At 36.3% G+C, this 11,790-nt stretch overlaps 1 protein-coding gene across 1 annotated transcript in view; it reads right to left on the minus strand.

The window, feature by feature from the left end:
* Window positions 1–2,581: 2,581 nt before the first annotated feature.
* LOC139152682 (uncharacterized) overlaps window positions 2,582–11,790 on the minus strand; it is a 71,521-nt gene continuing 62,312 nt past the window's right edge. The window contains exons 2-9 of the mRNA XM_070725968.1: window positions 10,210–10,457; window positions 8,892–9,035; window positions 7,656–7,856; window positions 6,511–6,828; window positions 5,267–5,406; window positions 4,740–4,887; window positions 3,212–3,334; window positions 2,582–2,696 (exon numbers count right to left, since the gene is read on the minus strand). Coding sequence (XP_070582069.1) covers window positions 2,677–2,696; window positions 3,212–3,334; window positions 4,740–4,887; window positions 5,267–5,406; window positions 6,511–6,828; window positions 7,656–7,856; window positions 8,892–9,035; window positions 10,210–10,297 — 1,182 coding nt within the window. The 5' untranslated portion in view covers window positions 10,298–10,457 and the 3' untranslated portion in view covers window positions 2,582–2,676. The remainder of the gene's footprint in view (window positions 2,697–3,211; window positions 3,335–4,739; window positions 4,888–5,266; window positions 5,407–6,510; window positions 6,829–7,655; window positions 7,857–8,891; window positions 9,036–10,209; window positions 10,458–11,790) is intronic.

The following is an 11,790-nucleotide window of genomic DNA, read 5'->3' on the forward strand; positions in this document are numbered from 1 at the left end:
CATTTATGCAAATTTGGTATCCTTGTTAATTATGCAAATTAGGAGGTTATGGCCCTACTTGGCAGCTCCACATCGTCAATTTTCTTGAAGTAGAGATAATAAGCTTTCAAATGACGTATGATGTGGCCGTATGTAAGGTGGGTACATTAAACTCCTAAAATAAGGCCCTTTTTGTGGATTCGCCGCTTATCTCATTAGGAGACCCATGATGTTTGGAGCGGTGGCCTACCTGGACCGATTTCGGGCGTCTTTTTTATGCTTTTTTCATGCATACTCATTTGTTTCACATGTTTTTTTCTTTACAATCCATCAAATACGTCTCTGGTATTTCTTTGTTTCCTTATCAGTTTAAAGCAATAACTACTCATCATTTTCGTAATGTGTACACATTATTCTAACAGGTTAAAAACTTTTTACGCAATGCTTAAAATAGCGCTGTGTTCTGAACTATGTTTGTCCATTGCGGTATATTGTGTAAGTTTTATTTGTCATTCTACATATTTCATTCTTTACTTGACGTCAATTTGGACACTCTTTCATCTCATTCTAGTCCCGTTGTTTACCTTCCTGTGTCTAATTTCATTGCGACTGGTTTAACTCTGGTTGTACTTGATATTTTTATTGATTTTTTTCACTGTTCTCCATTCGTCTCATTAATCAATATTATCTTTTTCACATTTTGTATTTTAGACCACGAAGAAGACCTCAAGTGTGTGCACTGGCCGGTACGTGCGTAAATGAAAATTGCATCAGACGTTGACAAATGGACTTTTTGTCCCTCCGAAATAAATGACATTCTAGCATACATGCATAGAACTTTGAGCGACATTTAACGTTGCAAAATTGACCTGATAATATTTTGCCTGCGATGGAAAGGATTATTGGACCAGTTTGATGTCACATTTGGCCCACAATGCTCACATCAGAGATATTAAACCGGGTATCTTGATTTTCGCGATAATTATGACTAATTAAATCAAACATAAAGATTTTTAAAGTTAAACATAACATATCCTGTTAAAACGGACGAATACCGAAAAATGTTAAGGATCAAGATTATCTTATGGCCCTGCTGCTCAATTGAGCTATGTAGAGACCAACCCCCCCCCCCCCCCAAAAAAAAATTCTGTCTATAGGAAGAGTGGATTCGATACTTTTCAGATGAATTCATTTGTTTAATTTTATAATATTTAGTGCAGTTTTACACTTCGATAATTCAAAATAAATGGAGATGAAAAGAAAAGCGTTTGTTCAGATTCAGTCATTTTTGTTTGGCGTTCGGCATGATTAGAAATACTCACAGCGAGGTCGGTATTGTCAACCTGAAGGAAAATTGAAAAGTCACCACATGAGGGCGAGCGATAAGGGTGACATCATAGGTTCAGCATCGGATTTCTAAATCTCAACCGAAATTTCACCGGTCCGTATTGGATCTATTAAAGCTCTTATGTGCCATACGTAGCGCCTCGTCTTGTTTCATGTTGTGGAAGGTTACATCCAAGGGCATTCAACAAAGAGGCAACTCAGAAAAAGTTCAGAGTGGAATTTGGCTGGTTGGAGTAGTGTCATTGGAAAGAGAAAGATCAAGTGAAACAGGACTATGGAAAGTTTTGACTTTTTTTGATGGGAGCGGGCCAGCGAAGTGTATTTTGTTAGCTTCCCCTCCTCCAAGATTGGGGAGCGTAGAGAGCGCCCTCGCCCGTGCAGAATGAAATAAACTTAGATTTACCATATTGAATTCAATCATAGCTTTACTGATATGAACTACGATACTCTTAAGTGCAAATCACATGCTGATATCAAACTGTACATGCCACTTTAAGATTTTGTATAATCAGGAAAACGGAATATGTGCTTCACCAACGTAACGCTTTGAAACATACAATATCACAGATATTGTTCAAGGAGCGGAGCATCGACTGAAGATTGATAGTAAAAAGTCTCTTTGTAAATAATCTAATGGATGGAAACGATCGGACTAGAATGCCGTGCGATTGCATCTGAATAATGCGTTTCGTTAATGAGTCACTCTCGACGACAAGAAGAGATACACATAATTCTCCTTCTGGGTATCTTTTCAAACATACAAAAGTATATTCAAAAGGGTTCAGTAAAAAATATAAAAATTTATCTGATTCCGTAATTCTTCTATCGAATAGTAACAGCCTAGACTATGTGATAACCTTTATGTCTTGTAAATGTTACAATACAAAATAAAACATTATACGGAATTTTTCAATATGTGCAAGAAATTACGTCAGGTCAACTCTACTCAACGTCGAGTTCGAAAATTGTGTCCTTGAAGGAAATAAATGACTTAAACTATCCGTACCTTATACGTACTGTATGGATGTTACAGACATAAACTAACATTCTCGTTCTCTCATATCTTGCTTTTTCATTTGTATTTTCACAAGATTTTCAATGTAGTACTGATGAAAATAAGCTTACAGTATACAGTAACTGTACACTCATATAATGAGTAATAAATAATGAATTGGTAATAAATTGATCAATAAATAAATAAATTAATACATTTATAATTTAATAAATAAATAAATTAAGCAATAAACTTCCCGGCGTCCTTCATTAAATCAGAACTCTGATATTACGAGCTCTTCGCATTCGAGGATAGAGTTTCCAGTCATAAAAAATACGATCCGTTGACAGATGTACCTATACGTTTGCAGATTGTTCTGGAAAAAACAAATACAATTTTCAGTATTTTCATAACTTGTAGCCATATTTAGAAGAGAGAACCTGATACAGTCAAAAACCTTTGAGAATATATTTCGATACCAAAAATATTTCTAATATTTCAGCGCGGTGCTTTTTTCAATCATGAGTCGCCCTTAAATTTTACAATTTCTTTGCCTAATATCTGAACCAAGTGGGCAACGTCCATGGCTCTGTCTTGTTCCAGAAATAAGTTGAAAAAAGAGTCCCGTTTTTATTGATGAATATTACTTAAGTGTTTTCAGACGCGTATGTATGTTGATGCTGAGATATCCCATGTCCTTTCATAATTATATTTTTCTAGAGATGGAAACCCCCTTTTTCATGTTTTGGAATTTGCAATCACAGATCTGCATTCGGACGAGATACAATATCCATAGCTTTAAACAGAGATTTCAAGTAAAAGTTTGTCTGTCTGTCTTTCTATTCTGTAAACTGAATAGCTACACGCGCACAAATAAACATTCCAACTCACCGGATCGTCTTTTTGTTCTGAAACAATATGCAATAAGGATTACCAGTATACTTAGTACAGCTGTTATTGACAAGCTCGCGAATGCAATGTATTTCCAGGTGTTCATTTCAGTGCACACTACGTCTGTAATGAGACAATAGGACAAAGACAAGACAAGTTTTCCAGCGTCACCATATTTGCACTGTAAAATATATTTTCGGTCATTATTATGTACCCCGTCCAAGACTATAATGGAAAAAAGGAGACTTTGCACGACATGACGTAAGCGATGAAGCCAAGTGCAAGTGAGGAACAAAGTTTGCTTCAGGCCATCATGGGGTCCGGGAAGAGGTATACATTATTGCTATTATTTTAGTTTTGTCAATCCAAGGGACTTTGTAGCTGTAGAAAACCTCTGGGTCACAATTATAATCGGATACATTATCAGTAATAATCTTTTGATGACGTCACAAAATTCACAGGTATTGAAAAAGCTGTAATATAATAGTTTATGCATATTATTTTATCATATACCGATGTCCATTCGCTCCACTCTGGCGTCATTTACCGTATAATATCAGCATGATATTTTAGGGTAAACATCGAGAGTATGGAGGATAAACGTCATCAGTTTTGGAGTGTTCCTGAACTACATTTAGAGTTTGCCATGCTGATATGACATAGGAATAGGCGATATCAGGTAATAACTCGTTATTATCGTTGATTATTATTATCGTTATTACCCAAGCTATGTGTATTTCTACACGAGCTCTGTTAAGTTACCAAGATACCCGTTTGACAATAGTGTGTATGGACTTATCACACACTACATTCACATCTCATGTCAAATTACTCTTTTTGATGGATTGTAGGAAATCATTACTATGAACTTAGAGTGTATAACTTGCCCCTGTAAACTATTAACTATGACTACAATCCCAAAGTAGACCTCTTAATTTAGAGGAATCTTTACTCTTAAGGGGATCCCCGAAACTGCTTACCTAATTGTAATAGTCTACATGTATGGGTTAAGTGGCAATTCTACCTTCCTAAACACTGGGCTAAGACAACTAGACACTAGACATTACTCGATTTAGAACTGTTTGGCGTTTAATGACATACTCGAAACACAATGTAAACTTAATATATGGCATTTTAGGTTATCATGAAAATAAATAGTTATAACAGATAATAGTTAACCTTCTAAAACCTCACATACATTTTAATTCCTTGCAATGAGGCAATGGAGCAAAAACTGAAATTATTGAACCTGACCTGATCAAGAGGTTTGCCTTGGGTAGTCGCCGAGGCGATGCATGATTTCGTACAGAATTTGTCGCAGGAACACTTTTTAACTCATATCACGTAAACTTTAACAGTGTACCCTTATGATAACAAGTAAACAAATAAAATCGTAGATATTTGCATTTAGTATTTTCAGCCTTAAATTAATCAAAGATATGATCTGGTACTTTTAGGATTCTATACAATACCAAGCGCTTACTAACTTTATTCATATATTTTAATTTTGAAATAAAGATAACGATACCTGTGAGATGAGAGATATTTGATTCCAGATACACGCCGATCTTCTGACTTGAGTAAGTCCTACACGAAGTTTGAATTTGACAACTGTATGTACCAACGTCATCAAACTGAAAGTTTGTGATATTTAATTCAATTTTGCTGTAGTTCATCTAAAATTAATTAGAGAGATTGTGGCAAGAATAAGGTGATATAACAAGAAAATGCTAGTTGTAATTGTTGAACGATATCTTTACCCTGTATTAGTTATTTTAGATTTGTATGTGTTATCACATTGATTTCTTCGATATAATGTCGATATACACATCTGAAAATAACACTTTTTCGTTTATACACAACCTTCGGGTGCTGGTAATAATTCGGAAAAGATCAGCCCGCGTGACTGTTATCAGTTTAGGATTTTGCCCTGGCCATATTCTAGTGGAGATCGACATGGGTTGTTTTGCTTTCTGTTTACCATACACTTCCACACCTTCCTTTCTTCTCTTGAAAAATTGTAAAAATTCATTGATACTCTGTTGCTCTGCTTACCAGAATTTCATTCGTATCATGAAACCATCTTATCCTTCTCGGTTCAGAGTGATGGCCTGTAGACGCCGCACAGCGAAGAACAGCAAAATCATCATAACTCTTCGGCAATTTTACGGGAAAAATATTAACAGTGATGTTTTCTGTAACAAGATGCAGGAAAGGTTCTGATAGTACCTTATTAAAGTCTTAAAGCTCCATTGATTTGACGGTTTTCCCTTTCGATGAAGGCCCCATTTAGTGAAGTTCCGCAGTACAGAAGTGAACTCATGGATGTGACTATCACAGGAAGTTGGACAATGATTAACACCTTTCCTTGCTCAATATCACTCACTATACGCTAATAAGACACTTGTTTGCACATTGTGATGGAGAGTTCTAACTGAAATTAGTAAGTTCAAGAGTTTTTAGCGAAAGGCGTACAAATTCTGTGTAGTTATGGTATTGAAGTATCGTAGACTATGGAAAACATGTACTCGTTGAAACGTCCGTTTGTAAGAAAGTTCGCTGATGACAAGTCTCTTGGTTAGCATTTGAATAAGAAATGTTTTTTATTATAATAGTTATGCGAATGCAATGTTGTTTTCTGCATCTGTACCAGCCGTAAATGTCTCAACATTAACACTTATAAACCTGCAGTATCTCTTTATTTTTTTAGATGAAAGACATTTTCTTCTTAGATATCAACAGATACAGACTAAGTCAACAATAGCATGCGAAAGAAAACGTGATCAACAATGGCCCGTATTAATTAATTAATTAATTAATTAATTAATTAATTAATTAATTAATTAATTAATGAATGAATGAATGAATGAATGAATGAATGAATGAATGAATGAATGAATGAATGAATGAATTAATGGCGTTGACATATAACCATGTAGGATTGACTTGCAATAACTTGTCTCGGAATCGCTTATCGAACTGTATTTTTAGAGGGTGATTGTAGATAGATAGTCACGAACACGATTGGAACTAATTTGGGATAATTGGATGGCGAAATAATGTCGATTTAATCTACAAAGGTAATCTCATCTGCTTTCTTTTACATTACACACTTGTTTTTGTGAGTAATTTACAATATTGCAACATTCAGCTATACGGCACCTAACACTTTTGAGAAATTTGAAAATGCGAAAATCAAATTATCCCATATTATTTCCGATCGTGTTCACGAATCAATAAACGAATGAACGAATAAACGGTGAATGAATGAATGAATGAAACAATAACTCTTCACGTACCTTTGACATGTAAATACATGTTCCTTACATTAAAGCTGATTTCAGTTGTTGTAGTTAATTCATAGAAACCTTCATTTTCACAACTGACGTTTTCAATGTCCATTACGAATATATTATTGTGAATAGATACGTCAATATCATTTTTAACATGTTTATTGCAACTGTATGCCTCTCCATCGACGTTCACCAGGTCGAAAACCAGATTCCCTCGGTTGTCTGTTAACCCGACATCTATGGCATTACGTTCACTCATATGGCAGCCAACGGACAGCCGCCTACCACTCTGCGTCTCAACATACCATGGAAAAGTAGAGCCATCTGTGATGACACAAGAAAAAATAAGGCACGACTTTAAAATTAGTACTATATGTATGTCTATTCGAGTGTCAATATAAGTGGAAGTAATCACATCAAATAAATAATGGGTCTTTAAGAGGTCAACAATGCCCCCCATCTCCACACTGAGACTGAAGCGCGTTGGGGCAGCAGTGAGGATTGGATAATTTGAACCAAGCTAGAGGGGCTCCGAGTCGTTGACCGCGCGCCCCCACCACCAGTGTTGCTACTGCTGAGACTCCCTAGCTAGGATATAATTATCCACGCCGCTACAATCTCTGTACGGAGGTTGCATTTCCCGATTGACCAATCTTTCTTACTTCCTTGAGTAGTTGCTTACTAATTCCAGGTATTCATGTAATAGGAGGCGTTGGCATCAAGGTGGTTTGCGCCTCGAAAGTGAAAGACTTTAACTTCTGCGCAAACTTTCCTTAAGAAAACTTTTCAACCATTCCCCTTTAAAAGCGACTGTAAAACTCAGGGATCACAGTGCAAATGTTGATACCGGAGGAACAAATTGCTCTAAATACACCAGCATTTCGAAAATCAAAACGGCCGTCATTCCTGATATAATTCTGAGGCAAAAAGTGATTTTTTTAAAATTAGACGACGAGCCCCGTTAGAAAAAATAACCCCGTTAGAAAAGTATTGTAAAAATTTGAGGGTCAAAATATCTGTCCACGAAGAGATTTCTACCTTAATTTTAAAGGCTTACACCTGTAATGATTCAGCATTACAGTGAACTCTATCGACGCAGTGACGACAACAATTCTTAATGAATATAATAGATGTCAGTAATGCCAACTTACCGTAAATGAATACAGTAGTTTCTGCAATTTTTCTTGGCGTTCTCGTCTTAAACCACCAGCTGTACGTAGATTGGTTAATTTTCGGGTAAGGTGATAAAATTTTAAGCACCCAAGCACCATTGAAATGCTTCAATTCACTCCTACTATATCCAACGTCACGATGTCGATCAGACACACATTCAATGACCTCTGTCTCCTGAGCTGCGAAAAATCTAAATGTTACTTTTCGAAGATCTCATGATTTTGCGTGACATTAATTTTTCGAAGAAATGTAGCTATTGTATGACTAAGGAGCTAACAGACACAAACTTTCGGATGCGAACTAAGGGCTTTTCCCCGGCCAGGGCCTTTAGCAAGGGAAAACTCCATTGGTAATCCTAACGACTCCCTATGTTACAAATGGCTTGTGCGAAAAATTATCTGCATATGCCTTGAATTCGTTTTTTCTCTTACCATTGCAAGAAAATGGCATCATCAACATACACAATCGTTCGGTGCATTTTTCACGTGATATTTCCTTATCATAGTGGTCATTGTCAAGGACGTCTTATTGACGCTCGTGTGTAGGAATAGTATAACAGTAAGAAAATTATGTTATCAGATCTCAGTTTGCCAACCTATACCGCTGACTGTATGCAAAACCTTGTTCACTGCATGTAATTTGAATGCACTATACTGGAAGATTGTATCTCAAGTAGTGTCGTACGAACGAATCAAATCAATAATCTTTCGTCACTTTTACAACTGCAATGGAAGTTTCGCTACAGAAAGCCACAGATGCTTTTCTCTGGGAAATGCACGAACATAAAAAAACCCAAATGCCCGCTCGAATCAAAATGTTTTATGCATATCCGCTAAATCAGCTTTAATATATTAATCAAAAGTGACATAGTTTCTTAGTTTCTTAAGGTAGAATGCGCCTAAAGGAAAGAGATTAGGACTTTCAAATTTTTACAATACGTGTTTTACCTTTCACTTGTGGGAGCTCAGTGCTCTTGCAGTTAGGGAAATTTTCACCATCTTAGTTTATCAAAAAATCTTATTATTCCCAATAAAACGGATGGCGGTCATTTGGAATTGCAAATATCTTAAAATGTTACGTAATTTATGTCTCAAGCACTAAAGTTTGCGAGCTGACCATTGATTTTCTTCTTGGTTTGGTTGAAAGTTTCATTTTGGAAAAATTGAACTAAAGCTTAAGTATTTCACTGTCGAGACGCGAACAAAGTTGCTCACCATGTTCAGTGATGTTGACGCACAATTTGTCTGCATTGTCGTCCAATACACCAACGCCACTTTGAAGGACCAATGTGTCAGTCTGTTCGATACATACATCGGTATCGGGTGAAACAAACATGGTATTTTCCGTGTAATGAAGGACTGAAAATGTTACAACAACAAGATGTGAGGTGAAACACTTCCGTTGCTCGGCCAATTTCTTGTACGAGAAGATAGCAATAATGCAAGTATCATACGTCGGTATGAGGTGAAAGAGACAGTTCGTGTTTTGAATGGCTGAAAATTACATTATACAATGTACAGTTATATATTATAGCCCAAACAGGGACTATGTGCCCGAGGGCTGGTGACCTTTTGCCCTACTACAGGAGGGCAAATGGTCTCTTGCCTCAAGGGTACATATTCCATTTCGTGGCCTACGTTTCTAAAAGTTAAAAATAAAATGATTTTCATCATTGATGTATTTCAGTCGCTGCGATGGGGTTTATTGAATTTTTCAATACATATTTTTCCAAAAACAGGATTTCCTATGTAGAATGTAATTTGATCAATTTTTCATCCCAAAATCGTCGAGGTGAATACAGTTCCTGTTCACTTTTAGTCAAAGAAGACAATGCAGCCCTCTACATCATCAACAAGGTACCATTGAATCCTATAGGGCGCTTGACGTTCGGTATATGTAGAATAAGAAACTAAGCTCATTTCTTTTCCAAGAAGATAACAATGTTTACATTTTTTCACAATAATTTTACAGAGTGTGCACGATTTTGTATTCAACAATTTCCAAATTCTACTACTTACTTTTCTACATGTCTTCTACAACAATTGTATATTTGCAACTAAAGCTATCATTTTCACTTCATACTAACATCGAACAAACATCTAATGACTTTATTGTTCAACTGTTTAAAGCACTGATGAAAGTTTAATATGCAGTAGCCTTCGCACCACTGATTTAGGATAGAACCTTAAAGTATCAAAAGGACAAGTAGTCGGACAGTTTCCGGTCTTAAATCATAATGTGAGCTATAAAGCTTATCGAAAAATGGAGAGTGTATCGTGATTTCTTATATCATCTGTTTATTTTTCATATATTTTACAAAATTCAGGGGCAAAAAAGGCCAAGGAAATAAAACTCGACTGAGGTTTTCGCAAAAACCTGTTAAATCCTGTCGACACAAGGGACTCTTTCGAATAGCAATACAAAATGTTACATTAGTATTATGAAAGGGCTTTAATAATAGAATACCGGGAGAAAGATTACGTGACTAACTTATGAAAAGGAAAGTGCGTACTTTAATGTGTTCACACATACCGCTTGATTGTCTGCATTTCAAGTGTGACTCTACTAAACAAAAGAAGTGTGCGCTGAAACAAACCAATACCATTAGGCACTTTGACATCCTCAGTTGATTGGACTGCGGAGCACCGTACACTTGATCGTTCGTCAGTTTATCATTGTCCCTAGAGATGGGCTTCCCTTAGATTCACAAAGAAGTGTTGTATCAAAAGCAGATTACATCCATTAGGAGTAGTGAATTAAATATTCTTTTCTTGCGCCCTCTGTTGGAATAAAAAACAGTAATGTTAAGGTGATACCGAAGGATTCAAAGCGCGCGTTGGTTGCTATCGCTGGCAACGTGCCAAACACGCACTTTTGCACGTGCAAAATCATACCGTTCCGTTGTTTCTATGGATTTTGGACTCCTGGTATTTTGAAAATGCTCAAAATCTTTCAACTCTCTCAATTGTAAACCGCTTTAGCTGACTTTTGGTAGGATTATTGGAGTCATACATGAGAATATATATGAGCATGTGTTTCTATAAAATTCCCGACCGTTTATGAGATATCGCAGTAAAACCCTTCAAAATTTCAGAAAATGACACAGTAGATATTTTCCTGTTCAAAAACCGTTTGTACATGAACAGATAACTTAATCCATGCTAGGGGCTCTAAACAGGTACTCATGTGTTACATTCTGAAATTTTGGAAAATTTGGTGCACATTTGTAGGAGCTGAAACGTTTATTAAATAGAGCTGTGAAAATTTGTATATGTGTGACGTCACTGACCAATCGCGCGACAAACCTGCGTCTTTTGGAATCGTATGGTTCTGTAAATCTTTATTATGCAAAGAAAACCATGAAAACTTTGCATTTTGATTGATTTTGGAAATGAACCTTAGCAACCGTTGCTCAGCAATTTGAATCCTTCGGTATCGCCTTAAACGTTATTGTTTGGAATTTCGGTTTAATGTTAAGGTAATCGCGCCTCGAAAGTGAAAGTGAAACTTTTGCTCAAACTTTCCTCAATTAAACTTTCAACCATTCTCTTACCAAAGCAAGAATAAAATCAGGGGTCACCATGCAAACTTTGGTACCAGTGAGACAATTTACCAAGATTTCCCGATATTTGATATTCAAAATGGCCACCGTCCCAGTGTTAATTAACTCTAGGGAAAAATAAAATTTCCGACTTTCGAAAAACTAAGACAGTGAAAACAAAGTTTAAGAGATAAAAATCATGCCCGACGCAAATGTTTGTCTTCGAACGGCATCCATGGCCTTAATCGACCAATTCTTCAAGTTAACAACATGACCATGCACAGACGAGATAAACCTGCCAGATCTATTTTGTTTAAGAACGATGCAACCTTTAGGTGTCCTTGGTCCAGTTCTTCGTTGGTGACCCCCTGAAAAATTGTCGCGTTGCTCTGTACTCTCTTCAGAGACATTCGAAAAACCCCAAAATTAAAAAAAACCAGTCTTTCACGTTTCTAAACATTATCCCTCTTTCCTGACACAGGCAAGATAATCTTATTTTTGGAAAAATGCGTCAACACCTTTTCGACATTTAGCCAATGGGTAAAACAACTAGACAAAATAAGAAATAAGTA

This window comes from Ptychodera flava, chromosome 16 (assembly GCF_041260155.1).
Source record: "Ptychodera flava strain L36383 chromosome 16, AS_Pfla_20210202, whole genome shotgun sequence".
Taxonomy (NCBI): domain Eukaryota; kingdom Metazoa; phylum Hemichordata; class Enteropneusta; family Ptychoderidae; genus Ptychodera; species Ptychodera flava.